The sequence below is a fragment of the Ochotona princeps genome, chromosome X (genome assembly GCF_030435755.1).
Source record: "Ochotona princeps isolate mOchPri1 chromosome X, mOchPri1.hap1, whole genome shotgun sequence".
NCBI lineage: Eukaryota > Metazoa > Chordata > Mammalia > Lagomorpha > Ochotonidae > Ochotona > Ochotona princeps.
In genome coordinates this window covers 5,655,001-5,677,610 of record NC_080865.1, presented here as the reverse complement: position 1 = coordinate 5,677,610, position 22,610 = coordinate 5,655,001, and the positions used below count along the sequence as shown (strand labels likewise).

The following is a 22,610-nucleotide window of genomic DNA, read 5'->3' as shown; positions in this document are numbered from 1 at the left end:
AGATTCATTGGTTCAATCCTCAAATGGCTGCAACAGCCAGAGCTGAGCTGATCTGTAACCAGGAGCCAGTAGCTTCTTTTGGGTCTCCCTTGTGGCTGCAGGGTCCCAAGCAGGGAGATGGAAGGGAAGTAGAGTCCAGGTGTGAACCTTATGAAACAGCTTAAAAGTAAAAATAAAGCAGCTGGTGCAGTGCACTAAGCTGTCTTCTGTAGCGCTGGCATCTCATGTGGACACTAGTTTCTGTCCTACCTGCTCCACTTCCCATCCAGCTCCCTGTTTGAGGCCTGAAAAAGCAGTAGAGGTCTGTGTTGCTGTACCCACAATAGAGACCTGGAAGAAGCTCCTGGTCCCTAGCTTCAGGTCACGACAGCTCCAACCATTGCAGCCATTTGGAAAGTGATCCAGCAGATGGAAGCTCAAACTCTTCCCTTCCCTCTTTCTCTGCCTTCCAAAGATAAATAAAATAAACTTTCAAAAATGGCCCTGTACAATGGCTCAACAGGCTAATCCTCTGATGTAAGTGGATGGAAAATCTCTCCTGTGTTAAATCGATTTTTCAAATAAAAATAAATCTTTAAAAAAGAAAATCTAAAATTATTTCAGATGATCAAAAGAACTGAAACTGTAGGTAATGTTGAATTTGTCAAGGAAATTGCTAAATAAACAAGCAGCAACAATAAAAAATAACTAATTAGAGCAACAACAAACCATGGGGGGAATGGAATAATCCGATACTCTACATGACTTAAGATACAAAATTTTAAAAAAGAAAAACACTTTTAAAGATTTATTATTTGTTTGCACAGCAAAGAGACAGAGATCTTCTGTGGCTGGCACAAGAGGGATAGCAAGGTAATCCTCCACCTGCTACTGCCCATATTCCATACTGTCACCGCTTCCCATCCAGCTCCCTGCTTGTGGCCTGGGAAAGCAGTGGAGGACGGCCCAAAGCCTTGGGACCCTGCACCCACATGGGAGACCTGAAGAAGTTCCTGCATCCTGGCTTCAGATCGCTTCAGCTGTGGCTGTTGCATTCTTTTGGGGAGTGAACCAGTATATGGAAAATTCTCTCTCCTCTCTCTCCATGCCTCCCATCTTTCTCTGTAGAATCTGCCTTTCAAATAAAAATAAATAAATCTTTAAAAAGATATCTCCTATCCACTAGTTTACTCCCCACACGGCTATTCAGTACCATGCCCAAACCAGGATCCAGGAATTCCATGCGTCTCTTCGATACAAAGCAGTGGCTCAACTACTGGCAATGTATTCTGTTGCTTCCCCAGGGAAAAAAGCAGAGAACCAGATCAAAAGAAAAACAGCCAGAGATCAAATTGTAAAGCTGGCCCCTAAAATATTCAGTTTTTTATCACAACATTGAGTAAAGAAACAGGAAAGGATGCGAAATATTCCTTAGGGAGCCTATACCTGCTATGGCTTAATAGAAAACACTTTCAAATTAGGTAACATAAATATAACCAAATGTAAAACAAACAGACAAAAACAAAAATTAGAACCTTACCAAATAAATAACCAAGAATTGTGTGCGAGTGTTGAGAGGCAGAGGAAGAATGAGAGAATTTTCATTTGCTGGTTCACTCCCCAAATGGCTAGCAATGGCCGGGCTGGAGTGGACCAAGTCTAGGAGCCTAGGACTTCTTTCAGGCCTCCCATATGGGTGCAGTGACCCAAGTACTTGGGCCACTCTCTACTTTGTCCTCAGGCGCATTAGCAGGCAGCTGAATTAGAAATGGAGTATCCTGGACTCAAACCAGCATCCATATAGGATGCTGGCATTGCAGGTAGAGCTTTGACCTTTCAAAGCATGAGTCTACACACTTAAAAAAAAATTAAAGAAATAAACAAAATTTGGAGTTGAAAAAACGCAATCTCTGAAGTAAAAATTTGCATAGAATGGCCTAATAGAGATTTGAGTGAGCAAATGGAATCAACTCATGAGACTACTCTGAAGAAAATGAAAATTCTATAAAAGTTACAAATGAGAATAAAATATAAAAGAAGAAAAAGTATTAATAATGGTACCTGATTTCCAAAACTAAATGACAAATGCTAATCTATATATTCAAGGTCAATGAATTACAACTAAACTCGAGATCCATAGCTAGACAAGCTATAATCAGTTCACTTGTACAAATGAACAGTTGGCTCCAAAAAGATAGTGCAAGTTTTAAAATATTTAATGGTATTCCATACTTCCCACAATATACTTTCTGAATTTTTTCCTATAGAAAACCAGAATTTCCTTACAATAAAAACATCTGCACATTCACTGAAAGCAGCACAGGTTAAACCTCAAGGCATTTATAACAGTGTTGTAAATGGGACTTCATCCCTGCCCCCCACCTCGCCCTGCACCAGTCTTTTCTCTTTGAACACTTTGACAATGTCATTGTATTGTTTTATGGCCTGTTTGGTTTTCTATGAGAATCTAGCTCTTAATTTTATGAAGTTCCCTCGTATCTTATAAATCTTAAAATGATTTAAGATTTTCTTCATGTTTGATTTTCATGAGAAAGTCCTGTCATTCTAGCAAGGGTGAGTTGTTATAAAAGCTTGGGTGTCATTCCTGAATAACTCTTTCTGTCTGGCCATGAGAGTGAATGCTCCTATATGCATTCATCACCATGTCATCACATTTTAGGCTCACCCTAAAGGACAACTGCATGGCTCACCTAATAGTCATGGACATTCAGCTTCCTAAACTGGAAGCGAAATAAACCTCTATTCTATTACCCACCTCAAACATTTCACCATAACACAAAATGGACGTAGCTTGAAATATCAAAGCCAAAAATTTTGGTATGCCTGCGTGTGATTCCCAACTTTGTCCCCATTTCTGGCTCCTGCTGATGCACACATTGGGAGGCAGTGCGTATCGCTCAAGTCAGCTTTCTACCACTCACCTGGGAGACCTGGATCGAGTCCATGGTTTCTGGCTTCAGCTGCAGCTTGGGGGTCTTTCTGAGCATGTGAGGGATTGAACCAGTGGATGGCAGCTCTTTGTCTCTCCGTTGCTTTATAAATAATAAAATTTTCAAAGAAAGAATTGGGAAAAAGGGCAGACTACTAATTCTTAAGAGACTTACAAAAGCAACTTGGTACTTTCAGCATTCATTCTAATAGCCAGTCCTTTCTGACAAATGGAATACAAACAACTGAAATCCCTGAATTTCCATTGACCCGAGCATTTCTAGACCATGACCTTTGCTGAATATGCCATGACTTTGATTTCTGTCACAATTAGAAGGGAGTACATTATTTTTATAATGTGTAACTGAATCCAGGAATGTGCAAGCTCCAACGATCAGGTTTCTTTTTATAAAAAATACTTAAAAGTTTCACATTCTTGGGTATTTTATGACATAAAACTTTATTAACACACATTTTAAGCAAAGCATTAACTGTCGTGTTGAAGTTCGGCCTGGTGATTAAAACATTCGTTAGGACAGCTGTGTCCCACATCCAAGTGGCTGGGTTCAGTATCCACCCCTGGATTATGATTCCATCTTGCTACTAAAGACCTTGGGAAGGCAACAACGATTCAAGCCATTAAGTCTCTGACTTCATAGGATACCTGAAATAAGTTCTGCCTCCTGCCTTTGGCCTGACCACTGAGGACATTTAGGGAGTGAACAAGCAGATGAATGGGAGTTTTGACTCTCTCCCCCTCCCAAAATATATATGTATATAACATATACTGGGGTGTGTGTGTGCAATAGTCTAGTGCCTAAATCCTCGCTTTGAAAGTATCAGGATGCCATACAGGCACTGGCTCATGTTCTGGCTCTTCCACTTCCCATCCAGCTCCCTGTTAGTGGCCTGCAAAATCAGTAGAGGATGGCCCAAAGCCTTGGGTCCCTGCATGCCATGGGAGAACCAGAAGCTCCTGGCTCCTGATCAGCTCAGCTAGTCATTGCAGCAACTTGGGGAGTGAACCAAAGGATGGAAGATCTTTTTGTCTCTTCTCTCTGTAAATCTGCCTAATAATAATAATAATAATAACAATAAAAAATGTGTCTGGCTCCCAGCTTCAGATCAGCTCAGCTTTGGCCACTGTGGTCATTTGGGCAATGAACCAGCACAGAGTATCTCTCTTTTCTTCTATCTTGTAACTCTGCCTTCTAAGTAAAAACATACAAAGATTTATTTTTATTGGAAAGTCATATATACAATGAGGAGGAGACACAGAGAGGAAGATCTTGTGCCCAATGATTCATTCCCCAAGGGGCTGCGATGGCCATAGCTGAGCCCATCCGAAGCCCCAGGAGCATCTTCTGGGACGTGCAAGGCAAGCACTAGGCTACCGCATGGGGCCCAAATAAATATATTTTTAAAGCAATGAATGGATTGTGACTTAGCCTAACAGATCTATCCAGAATAACAAATGCTGGTGCCAGCACAGTGGCACAGAGGGTAAAGTTACTATGTCACTGGGTTCCTATATGGGTACCGGCTAGTGTCCCACCTGTTTGACTTCTGATCTAACTCCCTGCTAATGGCCTGGAAAGCAGTGCAACATGACTGAAATGTTTTGGTCCTTCTACCCATGTAGGAGAGACCCCAATGAAGCTACTGGCTTCAGCCTGGTACAGTCCTAGCTGTTGAGATAATCTGGGGAGTGACAGCTCCCCCATCCTCCACTGTAACTCTTTCAAAATAAATAAATCTTAAACAACAACAACAGATGTTCTGGTGCACAGAAAACGCAGTCTACTCACATTGGAAAAAGTCAATATTTCCTTCATATTCCCTAGTTACTAAACACAGGAATGTTGTCTTTTTTCTCCATATCTTGTTTTCTGGAAAGGAGGAGAGTTATTACAAATTGAATTATACTAGGCCTTTGGTAAATTTAACAGCACTCTGTGTCCTTGGGTTTCAAAAAGCTCCATTAATCAAAAAATAAAAATAAAGGAAAAATGGAAAACATTTCTAAAAAATAAAACTTGAAATTCATTGCTAGGTAACCTGTCTCACAAGAAATATTGAAGGAAGTCTAAAGCATTTATAAAATTCCTTTTTAATCACTTTTATTTACTGGAAACGCCAATAGACGCACATAGAGATATGGAGAGATTTCCATTCTGTTGCTTCACTCGGCAAATGCCCAAAGTAGCTACGGCAGGGCCAAGCAGTGACTGGGAGTCTGTAAATTCACCCAGGTTCTCCGCATGGGTAGCAGGAACTTAACTACCTTGGCCATCACCTGCTACCTCCCACCGTGCACAGCAGCAGGGAGCTGGAAAAAGGAGCAGGTCCAAGCACTCCAATATGAGATGCAGGCATTCCAAACAGCACTGAACATTCATCCCACTAAACAGTTCTTCAGGAAGAAATGAAAGGATGCTAGAGAACAATTCAAGTTCACATGAAGAAACACAGCACACCATTAAAAGGGAACAATAGAGGTACACATAATATTCAGTATAAATGTGCTTCCTGTTTAAAATTCTCTTCTGTTCTGCTGGGCTTATGACACATAAAAATGTAACAGCAATAGTACAAACAAAATAGTAGGTAACACAGGCATGCACTTGCATGCACACTCATATTAAATTTAGTACCTCATCAAAATTAAGTTCATATTACTGAACTGTGCTGCTTTAAATTAAAAAGTCAGGTGCAATTCCCATGGTTTCATAAGCAAAATACAATAAAAGGAATTATGCAGTGATGAATTAAAAGTTACACTAGAAAATATCTGTTAAGAAAAGGGCAGGAATCAAGGAAGAAAGGAACAAAGGCAAGCAACAAGAAGTTTCTATAAGAAAAATCTATAAAAATCCTTATGGGGAAATCATATAGAATTCATCTATATGGTGTCCATAATGAAAACAGTTTGGATTCAAATACCCAAAAATAAATATTAAAAGTGAAAGAACAGAAGATGCAGTTTATAAGAACCAAAAATATCAGAAACACCTATTACCATTAAGAAGACATAACAGCTATAAACATACATGCAACAATTGAGTTTCAAAACACATGAAGCAAAAATAGAATTGAAAGGACAAATGGAAACAATTGTTGCAGATTCTAACTCATTTTCAACAACTGACAGAACAACCAGGATAGAAGATTTTAATAGTTCTATAAACCAAGCAGATGTAACAGAACATACGAAATATTGCTTCTAATAATAGGGTATAGGCTTTTCTCAAATATACTCAGAACTTTTTTTACAGAAATGACAATAGGGGGTAACAAAGTCACAATAATAGCTAAAGGACTGAAGCCATGAAAAACCTGTGACTGACACATGGAATGAAATTAGTCATCAGTAGAGCCTGATGTAGTGGGTTAAACAGCAGCCTTCAATATGAATAACCATGTAGCAGCTGGTTCAGATTGCACCTGCTCCACTTTTGAGCCAGTTCCCTGTTAATATGCCTGAGGAAACAACGGAAGATGGCCGAAGTGCTTGGTTCACTGCCACCAACATGGGAACCCTGGATGGAGTTCCCAGCACCTGGCACTGACATGGAAGAGCCCCAGGCATTGTGCTCACTCAGGCAGTGAACCAGCAGATAGAAGATACTGCTCTATTTCTTCCTCTCTCTCTGTAACTCTGCCTTTCAATAAAGCAAAACTTTTTAAGAAGAAATCAGAAAAGGAAGGAAGGAAATTCATGAAATTCACAAATATGTGGATATTAAATAATAGAGTCCTAACTGATGAATAGTTCAAAGAAGAAATCAGGAAAAATGAGGATGACTTTGAGATGAATGAAAACAAAAATACTAATTATCAAATCAGTGTGGGCTACAGTTTTGGTGCGGTTCAAATGCCAGTGTCACAAGTGGCAGCTGATCCCACTGTGACACATGCCTGTCCCCTATTGCCCATCTTAAGATGGAGTATTTTCAATGATAAATTGTACTCATGCGCACCTTTCGTAGAGTGTAAAATGGCATAGATGCTGCAGAAAAGAAAAAAAATGTAGCCAATTCCTCACAAGATTAAACACTGAGGTACCTAAGAATCCAACAAATCTAATCCTATGTATTTACCTAAGAAAAATGAAAATATGTGCTCACATAAAATTTTAACAAAAATGTTCACAGCAATATTCATCAGTTAGAAAAGAAAATGTCTAACTACTGGTAAATAGATAAAATGTTCATCCAACACTATGGGATCTGCGACAGAAAAGAGCATCATACAGGAACAATAGAATAAAGCGCTACACATATGCTGAGTGAAGGCAGTCAGCAACAAGACTACATGTTGCAAAAATTAATTTACATGAATAGTGCAGGAGAGGCAAAGACAGAAAGAAAATACATTAGTGACTGACAAGGGCTAGGAAACAGGAGAAACTCGAGGACCAACGGTTAAGGGAGTGGGGTTTCTTTTGGGAATGATGAAAATGTTCACACATATATAATACATTTTAACATAATTCAGCAATAAAAATGAATTACTGATAGATGCTATAACATGTTTGACCCTTCAAGGCATTCTAAGAAATCACTCATTAAAATTATATATTGTGTGATGACACTGATACAAAAAGTTCAGCAGAGTGAAATTTATAGAAAGAGAAAGCGTATTTATACTTGAATGGGCTTGTAACTGGAGTGTGGTGTATTTGGCTAAGGAGCTACAATGGAGATTGTTACTACACACATGTTTCTGAACTACTGAAAATGCTTTCAAATCAGTTTGTTGAGATAGGTATACAAATCAGGAAGCTTCACATATTAAATGAGTGAATTCTATGGCACTTGAAGCATATTCCACTGAAATTGCAATTAAACATAAAAGAAATTTTAAAGAAAGAAGCATCTTCCAACTCCCTTATCAGGTCAGCTTTTCCCTGAAACCAAACCAGAAAAAGATAGTACCATGGAAAAAAGTTGCGAATTATTCAGGTGATAAAGGATTAATAATTCAAGAAATTCAACAAGAAAATGATCAATCCAGTTAGGAAATGCGCAAATGATATAAAGACGGTTTCCAAATAATTACAAATGGCCAACACGTATCTGAAAAAAAAAAAGACATTAGGATCACTAGGCATGAGGAAAATGCAAATAAATTCAGACGCATCATGGTGCTGTAGGTATAGAAAAAGTCGGAAAGTCTAATATATTGTCAGGGTGTATTTTTCAGTTTCATAGGGAGACCTTTTATTCTGAAGCAGAACAGAAGAATGTTAGATTTGCAACTTTTATTGAAGGGCTATACTATTGTAATATTATGGAGGGAAATGGCGGGGTGAGTGGAGGAGGAACACAGCACAGGGAAAGGGGAAGATCCCTATACCTAAAACACTGTGTCATGGAAAATAATAAAAAATAAACATACCTTTAAAAAAGTATTTCTGCAAAAAAAAAAAAAAAAAAAGAAAATGCAAGTAAAATCTACAATAAAGTATTATCGCACCCCAGTCTGAGTGGCTATGAACAGAAACTCACAAAATAACAAATGCTACCGAGGCTGTGGAGAAAAGGGAATCCTAACACAGTGGGAATGCAAATTAGTGTAACCATCGTAGCCAGAGGGTACGAGCTGTGCTACTTCTGGAAACATAGCCAAAAGCAATAAAGTCAGCGTAGGAAATGATACCTGTACTCCCATGCTTGCCACAGCTCAGGTTAAAATAGCAAAGATACAGAATAAATCTGGATGTCTATTGACTGATGAATGGATAAAGAAAATGTAGTACATACTCAATGGAGTATTGCTTAGCCATGCAAAAATAATCAAATCCTGACATCTGTAACAAAATAAACTGGGGATCACTATGCTAAGTGAGATAAGCCAAACAGAGGGAATCATGTTTTCTTTCAAATGTGTAAGTTAATACATACATAAAAAGTAAAAAATGTACAGATAACATTTTTTGACATATAGCTTTAAATGTTGCCTTCACTGATTTACAACCTGCACATAATACACCCTCCTGTTACATCCTTCCTTCATTTTATGATCCGTGTCTTGAGTTCCATGTAATGTCATACTAATATCAAGAAAAATAGCATGGGGATACATCCTATCTGATCAGAAGACTCACCATAGTAACATCAACTGTCCTCAAACAGAAATATAAAGATAATTCCAACAAAAATTACAACAGAGGGCCTGGCATAGTAGCATAGTGGCTAAATCCTCGTCTTGCATGGGCTGGGATCCCATATGGGTGCCAGTATATATCCCGTCTGCTCTACTTCTCTTCCAGTTCCCAGCTGGTGGCCTGGGAAAGTAGGAAAGGATGATACAAAGCCTTGGGACCTTGCATCCACATGGAAGGCTCGGAAGAAGCTCCTGGCTCCTGGCTTCGGGTTGGCTCAGCTCCAGCCGATGTGGCCACTTGGGGAATGAAGTGTATCGAAGACCTTTTCTCTGTGTAAATCTGACTTTCCAATTTAAAAAAAAAAACTAAATCTTTTTTAAAAATCACAGCACAAGTATTCCTTAGATACAGTCAAGCGGATTCTAAAATTTACACAAAAGGTAATGGCTAACTACCTTATTAGAATAGTTAAAACAATATTAAAATGAAAAAAAGTCACAGGGATCACAATGGCTGAGTTTAATAATATCATTGTAAAGAGTTGGAAGAAAGCTGCAGTGATGAAGACAGCGTGTTGTTGGTGAAACATTAATGGAATGGAGAGCAAGAACCCAGCAATGTGCTCGCATGTCTGACTGCTTTGCAAAAGTTCATGGAAGATGGGTATTACAAAAAACTTCAGCATGGATTTCAAAAACACTTTTTTTTGCACTGAAATAAACATCTATTTCCATTTTCCACAAAGTTTTCAAAGTACCTTTATAGATGGCCAACTGATTTTTGACAAAGATGTGAAAGCTTTTCAGAGAAATGATGCTCTTGCCAACAAATGCTAATGGTTTAACTGCATATCCATATGCAAAAGCATAACAAAGCTTACATGTTATACCAAAGTAACTAAAACTGTATCCGTTCTAAATATAAATCACAAAGTTGTTAAGATTTTCAGAAGAAAACATAAATGAAACTTTTTGTATTCCAAAGTTCTTAGACATTACACAAAAAATAATACATAAAAATTTTTAATAAAGTGTATTTTATTAAAACCATAAACTTTTGTTCTTCCAATGACACTGTTTAGAAAATGAAAAGACAAGTACAGACTGGAAGAATATATTTGCAAGTCACATGTCCCACAAAAGATTTTTATCCAAAATACAGAAAAAAAAACTCTCAAAAAATCAACCATATGAAAATTAACATTCTGTTAATTTAAAAACAGTAAAAAATGTTACCTTTTGGGTAAACTGTGTCAAGTATATACAGAGTTTCTCTGTATTATTTCTTCATGTACATGTAAACATCAACAATTATTTCAATAAAAACTTCAGTTAAAAATAAACCAGAATACAGGAAAATGGCTAAAGCTTTGAAGAGGCACATCAACAAAGACAATAAAAGGACAACACAAATAAGCACAAGAAAAACACTTATCATCACTAATCATTGGGGAACTGCAAATTCAAACCCCCTGGTTAGACTAGCACATACCTTTGCAGATTGACTAAAAAAGAATACTAATAATGCCAAGTGCTGAAGAACATCTAGACAAACTAGAACTCTTACTCATTGCTGATGCTAGTGTAAAATGATATAGCTGCCTAGGAAAACAGTTCTGTAGTTTCTTAAAAATTTCGAATATCATTAGCTCAGCAATCTCACTTTTAGGTATTTTCTTCCAGCGAACTAAAAACTTATGTTCACCAAAAAAGCTGTGCATAAACATTTACAACCCAGCTTTATTTGTAAAACTCAAACTGGAAACAACTCACATGCTCTGCCAAAAGGTGAAAGGTGAAGGGATAAGCAAGCTGTGGTACATCCACAGCCTGGATTACTGCTTACGGATGAACCACTGTAACACTAAAGAACTTGAAACAATTCCAGAGATTGTTCTGAGTAAAAAAAAAAAAAATCCAGCCCCAAGAGGCATGTTTTTTTTTTTTTTATCATGAGCTAGCATTCCTTTGAAACATATTGCTTATAAATAGTTGGACAGCTGCATGCAGAAGAGCCCAACATCAGGCCAGGCAATGGCCTCTGATGCACTTCTTGTCATGAACCAAGATGAACAGAGCAAGTAAAACTAATCTCTGAGGTATAGGCATTTGGTGCAGCAATTAAAATGCTTACATCCCATGTTCAAATGCTAGCTCTGCTTCCAATGCCACTTCCTACCAGTTTAAACTCTGGGAGGGAACAGGTGAAAGCTAATGTGTGGTTCCCTACTGTCATGTGGGAGACACAGATGCTATTTAAGGCTCCTGGATCTGCCCTGGTCTTAGGAAATTTCAGGCAATCAGGGGGTAAGGGTGGGCCAGCAGACACAATCTGTGTATGTCCATCTTTGTGTCTCTAAATTTCAAATAAATCTAAAAACTCTAGATATTATATTGTGGCAAAGCGGATAATGTCACCACCAGCAAGGCTGGCATCCAATATGAGTGCTGGCTCATGTCCCAATTATTCTGCTTCCAAGCCAATACCCCGCTAATGGCCTGGTAAAAGCAGAGAAAATGGTGCCACGTGCTTGAGCCCCTTCTATACATGTGGGAGATCTGGAAGGAAGTCTAGTCTCCTGGCTTAGGCCTCACCTAGTCCTAACCATTGTAGTCATCTGGGGGAATGAACCAGTGGGTAAAAGATCTCACTGTTTCTCCCTGTTTGTGTAACTCTTAACTCTCAAGTAAATAAATATTTTTTCCATTTGGATTATGAAAAATCAAAAATTCAAGTAAGTATCTGAAAGTGAAGCAATGTTTTTGGATTAGAACAAACCAAAGTCATTTTAAAGCCAAAATTTGAAGGAAGAAAAAGTATGCATAAAAATAACACATTTGAGACAGACAGAATGCAATCAAGGATAGCCATGGTGATTTGTAATCCAATGAAAAGCGGATTGCTTCTGCTATTTAAATCACCAAAGGTGCCTTCGTTCAAGTGTATCATTCAATCCTATCTTTACGAGGATCACTCAAAATACAGCTTCTATCCTTAAATTCTCTATTACTTGTCTACTGTTGCTACAACTAATGATCAAAAACTGAGTGGATGGAAACCACCACATTTATTAGCGTACAGTTCTGTGGGTTTGTAGTCCAAGTCCAACAGGGGTCTCACCGCCTATAAACAAATGTTTGCAGGGCAATGTTTCTTCTTGAGGCATTAAGTGAGATTTGTGCCCTAGCATTTCTGGCTTCTAGAGAGCTCACTGAATGCTTTGATTTGGAGTCCCCTTTTACTATTTTTGACAATATTTCCCTTGTTGTTATGTCTTTGAACCCCTTTTTCATTTTCAAGGACCCTTATGGTTTCACCAAATCCAAAATGATCTTTCTTAAAATCAGGTAATTAGCAACTCTGTTAAGCTTACTTTTCCTTTGCCATATAACCTAACATAGTTACAGGTTCCAGAAATTTGCAGATGGAACCTGAGGGGTTACTCTGTCCACTACAAGTTCTACTGAGATTTCACATATGAATGTATTATTATGTTGCATCTTCAGCCCAACTTGATGGTGTATTGGGAACCAAGGATGTCTGATATAATATTAGTTAAGTAGAGCTTGGGTCTCTATTTTTCAAAGTCAAGGAAGTATATTTTACTAACATTCTTATAAAATAAAAAGCAAAGATTCTTTATCTCAGATGGAGTAGGAATTGTCAAGCACCCCAACAGAGTTTCCCATTAATGGAAAACATTCTAGAAATTATTTTGGGGATCAATACTAGGCTTTTAATTGTTTTTCCAAATGAGAACAAAATACACTCCCAGCTATTCTTCATATCTATCAACTATCCTCATCAATATTTTATAAAGAACATCTAACATTAAAGAATAATTTCAAAATAACAAATACTTGAGTAAATTATTTTAACCTAATGAAAAACAAATGATTATTTTTTTTGTTTTACTTTTGTGATTGATTTACCTGTGGCAACCACGCCACTATCCACATGTGTCAAGGACTGAGGGCGGTTGCGAAGTTTACTTTTGAAAGATCTTGGTCGGCGTGGTGAAGCAGGTGGTGGCGAGGCAACTTCCACTGACTGGGCTTTGTTATCTTTAATTGACCGAAGGCGATCGTAGAGCTCCTGTAGTTCCTTGTTCTGTTGGGTTTGAAGATTTACCACTTCCTGAATATGTCTAAATGAAAACCATGCAGAAAACACTTTAATGGCTTGGAGACCACAAAGCTGATGAGCCAGGAAACACTAAGCCACTACAAGCAAAGGTTAACCAGGAATTTAAATTAAGAATGGAGAAGTAGCCAAGAATATTTACAATATTATAACAAGAAACACCTTCCTAAGCCTAACATTAAACATCAGTCATAGAGGAACACATTGACAAAAACAAATTTCCAAAACGTCAATATAGTGAAAAATAACAAAACGTAAAGCATTCAGGACATATAAACAGTTCACAAAAACCAGTAAGAAAAACAAAGACTTCATACAAAAAATGGCAGGGGCTGGCATTATGGCCTAACAGGTAAGGCTGCTACCTCCAAGGGCAACATCCATATGAGTGCTAGTTCTTGCCCCATATACTCTACTTCCAACCCACCTCCCTGCTAGTGGACTGGGAAAAGCAGTGGAGGATGGCCTAAGTACCCAGGCCCCTGTCACCTATGTGGAAGACCTAGATGAAGTTCTTGGCCTTGGCCTGGCTTTGGCCACACGAGGAATGAACCAGTGGATGGAAGACCCCTCTCTCTCAGTATCTCCCTCTCTGATTCAAACAAATAAATAAAATCTGTTTAAAATTGGGACAAAAAATAAAAAGGCCATTTGAAAGAAGAAACAGATTCAGTAGCCAATAAATACAAGGTAATAGACAATCTTACCATTAATAAGAAAACGGAAAAATTTTAAATATTTTTATCTAACTGGAATAAAATTAAAAATGCCTAATATCAGCCTGTCTGCGGCTGAAGAAAGAGGCACTTTCATATACTTTTTTGAAATGCAAAATGTGAAATATTTTTGTTTAGGGTTATGTTTGAAACATGGTTTAGCAGAATCTATCAATTTAAAATCTATTCACCTATTAACTTTTAACCTTTTAAGCAATTCCACATGTAAATATTCTATAAAAATACACATAAATGTCTAAAGAAACATAACAATGTTCACTTCAGTATGTTTTACGTAAGCAAAACATGGGGGAAATTAAAATTTCCATTAAAGAGGGATTAATATGCATACACCCATGCACTGAAAACAGTACACAGTATGGTTTATTTGTGTAAACATGTGTATGGGTGATAACTTAAAAATGCAGAATATGTATACTATGACTCCACTTTCTTAAAAAGCAAAAGCTACATATATGTGCAAATGCACAGAGTAAGGGTGGCAAGGTATCTACCCAACAGTTCACAGTTGTTACCTCTGAAAAGTGAGACTCGGGCATGAGAAATGGGAGCTTGGTTTTCTTGCTGTTTTACTCTTGTTTGAACCTTTTCCTATGCAACATTTTCACTCATTACCCCACTTCTCAGACTACAATTGATTCGAAATAAAATAATTGTGAAGCCTAAGCTCACCATTATGGGATTATAGGACTGTAGGCTGTGAAACTATCATTCTCGGGGTATAAGAAATTTGCAAAGAAACCATCGAATTCCTCCTCCCCCAAAAAACCATTAAAAGTATAGACTAAATCGTAAATTTCCTTCCAGGCCTCGAGCTCCATGAGGTTTTGAGACTCCATGTCCTATCTTCAATATAAAGTACCCATTGTGGTCAGTTACAAAAACCAAAAACAAAACACCTGTCTTTTCAGAATGGTTTAAAAGAATCATTAGAAATAGAAATGAATGCCATTTCACCCACTCTATTTTACACACACACACACACACACACACACACACACACACACACACAGCAAAATATGGAAGAAATGGCACTATAAATAAATAATTATATTCAAACTATGAAAATGTTTGATATGTAAGAACAGTAATGTTCATAAATCCCTAAGATTAGCATTCTTCATATTTTTAACCATTAAAATAATTTTAATCACTTTCAATCATTAAAATACCACCAATTCTCAATTAGCTACCACTCAAACAGTACTGGTCAGGGACAGCCAGATTGATGTCAGAAGATAAACAGCTCTTACTTTTCTCGTAACTTCTGAAGCTCCACTTTCAAGTCTTCATCCTCTATTTCTGACTCATTGTCACTGCTCATAGGGGAAGATGGTGAATAGAAAAGCGAGCTCTGCGTTGCAGTATAGGTTTGTTCCCTTTCCTGGTGTGGTAAGCCTTGATCATGCTCTGCACCAGCCTTTGCAACAGACTTTCCACTGCCAGAAAGTGTAGTTGAAAATTCACTATCAGAACTAAGCTGTTTGCTAGCAGTCAGTGTTTCTCTCTCTTTGAGCAACAGTCTGGAATCAGACTGCATGCTGCTTCCGGCAGCTGAAGTTTCTCCCAACTCCTTTTCAGGAGTCACTGAAGATACATCAGCCTCACAAGTCGTACTGAAAGATAAGAAGGTGTCACCCTGTTTGGGAGCTCCATTATCTTCGTCAATGGTTTGGTGCAGAGTTCCTGTCTTCGGAGAAGAAAGTGAAGCCTGGACATTCTGCACAGGAGGCTCCAGGTCTGCCGACTGAGACTGCGCTCTTTCGGTAAAGGCTCGAGCTGCTTCACTAGAACGGCTTGTTGTTTCACTCGACGCAGGTTCCATTTTGAACGAAGCTGCTTCCACTGACTCCTGCTGGGGAACCGTAATCACCTGAGACACAAAAAGGTAAAATTGTCTGGCAAGGGACCTAACCAAAAGGTGACATCAGCGAAGAAATTGAGCATCACTACACAGCATAGTTAAGTGGATGATCTACTGTAACGTACATGTATTAATATTACAAAAAAAAAATCTCATCTGTGCCCCCTCTATCCAAATCTTTTCAGTCATTGTCCATGAGACTTGGCATCACATCGCTCATGCAAAATTCCACAATTAAAGCTTCCAAGATTGTGAAGGACAAGAAATTAAACTGATAAATAAAGATGACACAAACCACCCACGGAAAATGATGACCCAGTTCAAAGTTCTCTTCGAGTCACTAAAATCCCCATTTTTTTAGATTATCTCTGGTGTCTTCAATATGTGAGGGGATACATGAGAGAAGAACAAGTTGAAAAATGACTACGTCTACATTTAAAACATCACTGAAAGAGCAAGATGTTCAATGCTATTATAGCCGAGAGTGTTGTCGTAGATAAAGATTCAACTAAAAACACAAACCTGGAACCGACCCCGCTGAAATGACGCACCCATCGCTTTACATCTACTCAAAGTCCTTGTGTCTGAGGAAGATTCTCGTGTCAAAGGCATGGCATCGAGAGCAATTGCTGATCTCAGGTCTTCTGTTTCAGCTGCAAGTTGTGCCAAATTGTAAGTAGAAAAGAGAAAATTGTTAGAGACTAAATTTGTTTACATTAACCAAAATGAAGACAATCAGAAAAAAATGTTAACTCCTGCTAGACAATTAAAACGTGTTAATGTAATAAGTAACATTGTACAAGTCCCTAGCTCTAAATCACACATTGCAATATGTATCCCGAGATTTATTATCTACATGAAATGAATAACCAGAAAAGGAAATTGTTTAAAATAAGGGAAAAAAATGGCAATGACATTTATGGGATATGTCACATACATAGGCAACATGGAAAAACGTGGCAGGATTTGTATATGAACAATAACAACAAAAAAAATAAGTAAATGAAAAATGATGTTACCTAGTCTATGTCCCTGACTGTAAGCACACTACCTTGACGGACTTTTGATCTCTTGAAAAAGCTAGTTGACTGCCGTAGCCTGTACGCCCAGCTTTTTAATTTGCGAGTCCAGGATTTCTTGCTAATAGGATTTTTGAGACTAGGACAAGTAAAGCTTAGGCCAAAATATCCACCTCCTGTCTGCAGACGAATGGCTCCAGCGCTTGACACAGCAGCAGGACAGGCCTCTGGCTCCCCTGGAAGTGAAGCCTCTGGGGACATCTCCTAATGGAGACAAAGAATGAGAAACATTAAACAAATAGTGATCTGGATAGGGAAGAAAAAAATTTTTGGGTCACTGGAGTTTCTGGTATAGATTAATCATTTATCAAACCGAATGTATCTACATATAGGTAATTAATGAACACAGAAAACAAATACACACAACCACAAAAACTGAAAAACATGAAATTAGTCACTACCAACTGAAGAGTAAAAGCAAGCATAAAAGCACAAAGAATGAGACTTCGCACGTGTCTGAAGGAAGACAGCCTACCTGAGGGTAAGCACACTGTCCTGAGGACACATTATCAAGACGCAAGGCAAGACAGGAGTTTTTGAAATAAAAATTCTGTAGAATCAGATTTTTACCTTCTAAAATCCAATTGTGGACCACTAAAACCACCACTTTCATAAGAAGAGAAACAACAAAAAACTTAAAAAAAAAAACTTGAGAACACAACTTATAAAGTGTGGCACTGTTCCCACTGAAATTACATAAAAGATTTTAATATTTAATAAGTGGATCGAGATGGCAAATGAAATGTTTGTTCTAGCTTCCCTTATCAATCCAAATCCACAGACATGACAGAGGAAACAGATGTAAACACAGGTATATATAATGGAAGGAGGAAAAAAGCAGACCATGGCATATGTGGGAACTACTTCGAAATGCTGTAAACTTGGGTGGCAGTCATGCTAGGACTTTAAAATGTTCATGGGAAATTCACATTTTCAACTCCTTCCCTGATTACTATGATATAATCCTCAAGACTTTGTGTCATCGTCCTTTAAATCAAATGAAAAAAAAAAAACCTGATATATTTACTGTTCATTAGACATTTACTAAATAACACAGTAGACCGAATGAGGCATCAAAGGAATATTCAGGTAGTTTGGCCCTTTTCGTCCCCATCTCTACACCAAGCAGAAGATAGAACATTTGCTGCCAAGTAACAGTAGGAAGAGAAAAAGGTTTGTGATTAACAGAAGGACCAGCATAGGGAAGAAACATCCAGAAGGAAGGATAAGACCTTTTCTTTTTTGAAAAAAGCTCTTGGGTCACCCTCCAGGTAGTAGGAGATACAAGTAGCACCGTATAATACCAGGAAGCATTTTCTATACTTTTCTAACAATTCATTAAAAAAATTTATTTATATTTATTGGAAAGGCAGATTCACAAGGAGAAGGACAAATGGAGAGAAAGATATTTCATCCGCTAGTTCACTCCCCAAGAAGCTGCAATGACTGGAACTAAGCTGACCCGCAACCAGCAGCCAGGAACTTTCTCTGGGTCTCCCACGTGGGTGCAGGGTCTGAAGGCTTTGGGCTGTCCTCTATTAATTTCACAGGCCGCAAGCAGGGAGCTGGATGGATGGGAAGAAGAGTAGCCAGGACGTGAACTGGCACTTATATGTGACCCCAGTGCATGCAAGGCAAGGATTTACCCACTGAGCCACTGTGCCAGGCCCTATTACAATTTCTGAAAGAATAGTGCAATCACATACAGCTTTTATAGAAAGATGAACAAGAGATCTCATAGGGGGAAAATTAAGCACACAAGTAAGAATCACAATTTGTGCAAACTATACATTGTAGAAAAATAACAGAAAAATAGCCAAGGAAATAGAATGAGTAACATATAAGATAAACATATTCACAGAGATACATGAATATATAGCCATGCAGCACATCTCACTTAATAATGAACCACATATAAGATAGTTTCATAAAGGATGGGAAGAATTCCTCCCACATAATATTTTCAAACTGTACTTTCATTACGTTTAAATATGTTAAAGATTTAAAATCATCAAGGTGCTTCAACTGTTTACAGTAGGCTATACATTACCATGCTGTACAATTTTACAGCCACAGAAGCAATATGCTATATCACAAAGTCTAGGTGTAGTAAGTAGGCTACACTATGTAAAAACACTGTTATGTCGGTATAATAAAATCTCAGAGTGCACCCCTTCTGACAAGCAGCTTTTTGGTATTCCAATGAACTATCTGATATAAACTATCTGTGAAGAAAGAAAGACGATTTTGATACATGGCTCGGTGGGCTTACAGTCCAAGATCAAGCAACTCTGCATAGTCTGCTTTGATGACGCTGCTTGCGCTGGGAGAGGCCAGAGGACACACAGCATCACATGACAAGAGACAGCGAGAATGCCTGCTGATCCATGCCTCCTCCTGCAAAGCCACCATGATTTAATCAAAAAGACCTACTTTTACAGGCTAATGCAATGCAATCATTTCTCAAAGGCCTCTCCTTTGAACACCATAAGTGGATTAAGTGTTCAACTTAGTAATATTAACCTATGACTTCGGAGTTTAAGCATTTACACTTGAGTTCAAGAGTCAAATTATGTTCAAACCACAGCAATTTTGCATGAGTATACTACATCAAGAAAAAGTGTGAGCTATTAAAATATACTCCTTAACACAAGAAGCTGAATATGTTACTGCAGTTGAGAAATTGAGAAATTCTACCACAAAATGGACTGCGATGAAAACATGAAACGAGAACTTGAAAAAAAAAAAAGTAATTCTGTTTCCATAAATGATAAAATCTCATATAAACAATTTATTAAAAAAAAACCTACCAAAGTAATAAAACTAAGAAACTAAGCAAAGCTGAAAAATCCAACATCAACTTGTAAAAATCAGTTGTATGTCGACAGACTAGCAATGAGAAATCTTTTTTTAAAAAAAGATTTTTTATTGGAAAGTCAGATATACAGAGAGGAGGACAGACAGAAAGGAAGATCTTCCATCCGATGATTCACTCCCCAAGTGGCCACAATGGCTGGAGCTGAGCCAATCCGAAGCCAGGAGCCAGGAGCTCTTCTAGGTCTCCCACGTGGGTGCAGTGTCCCAAGGCTTTGGGCCATCCTCCACTGCTTTCCCAGGTCACAAGCAGGGAGCTGGATGTGAAGCTGGACCACCAGGATTAGAACCGGTGCCCATATGGGATCCCGGCATGTTCAAGGTTAGGGCTTTAACCACTATGCTATTGCGCCAGGCAGGCCAAGTAATGAGAAATCTAAAAAGAAACTGCTGTGGTCTCAATGTCTCCATCAAAACTCAAGTGGAAATTTAATCTCCATTTTGATTTACTAACAGGGTCATACCCTCATGAGCAGAAAAAACCCATTAATGCATTACACACTCAATGGATTATAAAGGGAGAAGCTTTGCTATAAAAGAGAATTTATGACGTGCTGACATCATAATGATCCATTAGATAGTGACATTTGAAAGAGTCTTCTTGACACCACAAAGTTTAAATGCAGAGAGTTAACATTTTATTTATTTGGTTCTAATTATACTGATGCTGATGCAGGTTAAGCATGAATCTGCAAACAGAAAGAAATCTCTATAATGCTAACTTTCAAATATATAATGCTATTTATTATTATTAGACTCTTATAATAAGTTATAGATGAAAGCAAATTATTCAACCACAGAATGTAAATGCTGCAAACTTCACCAACAGTAATATAAGCAATAAAAATGTGAGGTATAAATAGTGAAGAAGGGTGCCCAGCACGGTAGCCAAGTGACTAATGTCCTCCCCTTTAACACAGCAGGTTCCCATATGGGCACCAGTTCTAATCCCGGCAGCTCCACTTCCCATCCAGCTCCCTGCTTGTGGCCTGGGAAGGCAGTCAAGGACGACGGCCCAGAGCCTTGGGACCCTGCACCTGCGTGGGAGACCTGGAAGAAGCTCCAAGCTCCTGACTTTGGAAAGGTACAGCTCAGGCCGTTGTGACTGTTTACGGAGTGAATCACTGAACAGAAGATCTTTCTGTCTCTCCTCTTCTCTCTGTATCTGACTTTCCAATAACAATAGTTAAAAAAAAAAATAATGACGGAAGGAAAGCAAAATGATTTTCTCACTCTTCATAACAAAATCAACAGGGCTTATTAAAAATTATCAAATCATAAAAGAGATGACTACATCTATTATTTTTAATTAGTGGCAAGAATTAAAATCAGACAGTTGCCAGTACTTATTCAGCGGGACAAAACATGGAAGAGTATTAATACAATTACTTTTTTTTCATCCTTCTGAATTGTTTTCTTACTTATATAATAATTATATAATCTTAAAGTACTAGTTTGCAAAAAATTGCATCTGCTCAGAGCCTGTGCTGTGGCATACTGGGTAAAACACTGCCTGCAGTACCAGCATCCATTACAGGTGCTGGTTTGAATTCCAATTGCTACACTTCTAAACCAGGTGCTTGCAAATATGCCTGGGAAAGCAATGGAGGAATAACCCGATTGCTTGGGCCCTTGCACTCATGTGGGAGACACAGAAGCAGCTCCTGGCTCATGGCTTCAGACTGGCTCAGCTCTGGTAATTGTGGTCATTTGCACAGTGAACCAGATTGGACAGTGCACCTGCATGGGAGACCTGGAAGAAACTCCTGTTTTCTCTGGTTCATGACTGCATCAGCCTGGCTCTGGCTGTTAGAGAGCCCCTCTGAAATTCTGTCTTTCAAATAAAAAAATCTGCTAAGAAATTACATCTCTTCAATGGAATATGATGTGTTTGTTTCAAAAACTAAGTTGGACTATGGGTATATACTGATATAGCTAGACAGCCTTAAATAGTGGGAAAAATGCAAAACAATAAATTTACATAAGCATAACATGTACCTGTGCTCTGTAAGGAATTGAAATTGTGTCTGGAAAGATTTAATAGCTGTAGACATAGGCTGAGAGAGGGATAGGTTTTAAATTATATGCAAGAATATTCTGCTAATATAATAACAAATAGATATGGTGGTCAAGACACCTGTGAAAAGATACTTGTGATAAAAAATAAATTGTAGATCAATATGTATATCTACAATATTTGTGAATGAAATGCTGTAAAGTGTATGTAAACAGATATTTGTAAGCATAAGAAAAGCAAATGTCCAATTTATTAGCTGTTGTCCTTATGATCTGAAGTGGTAGAAATGGGAAATAACAGCTCTGGCACAATATAATTTAAACAAATCTTGGAATTACAGACGATTTTTACTTTTTTCCCCAAAAGATTTATTTATTTATTTGCTTGAAAGGCAGAGCCACAAAAAAGACTAACAGAGAGAAACAGAGCTCTTCTGTCAGTTCACTTCCCCAGCGGCCACAACAGCCAGAGCTGGGTTGGTCCAAAGGCACAAACCACAGGAGCCAAGTGTTTCTTCCCTGTCTCCCTCGTGTGTATAGCGTCCAATTACTTGGGACATTTTCCACTGCTTTCCCAGGTACTGGCACTGAACCAGATCAGAAACCGAGCAGCAAGGTCTCAAATTGGGGCCCATTTGGGATGGCAGCATTGAAGCAAAGGCATAACTTGCTATCTGGGCCCCGCTTTTTTGTGTAACAAATAAGTGAAAATCATTACATTTTTACAAAGCAAACTGGTAACAGATATTTTAACTGGCAATCTAAAAAATTTCTGCTCTGGGGCCAGTACCACGGTGTAGCTCATTAACCCTCTCATGCGGGGATCCCGCATCCTACATGGAACCCACCTGGTGTCCTGG

At 38.3% G+C, this 22,610-nt stretch overlaps 1 protein-coding gene across 2 annotated transcripts in view; it reads right to left on the bottom strand.

Moving 5' to 3' along the window:
• WNK3 (WNK lysine deficient protein kinase 3) overlaps positions 1 to 22,610 on the bottom strand; it is a 151,288-nt gene that overhangs the window by 15,367 nt on the left and 113,311 nt on the right. For both annotated transcript variants that reach the window (XM_058658932.1, XM_004598302.2), the window contains exons 18-21: positions 16,974 to 17,064; positions 16,304 to 16,434; positions 15,171 to 15,790; positions 12,970 to 13,184 (exon numbers count right to left, since the gene is read on the bottom strand). In XM_058658932.1, coding sequence (XP_058514915.1) covers positions 12,970 to 13,184; positions 15,171 to 15,790; positions 16,304 to 16,434; positions 16,974 to 17,064 — 1,057 coding nt within the window. The remainder of the gene's footprint in view (positions 1 to 12,969; positions 13,185 to 15,170; positions 15,791 to 16,303; positions 16,435 to 16,973; positions 17,065 to 22,610) is intronic.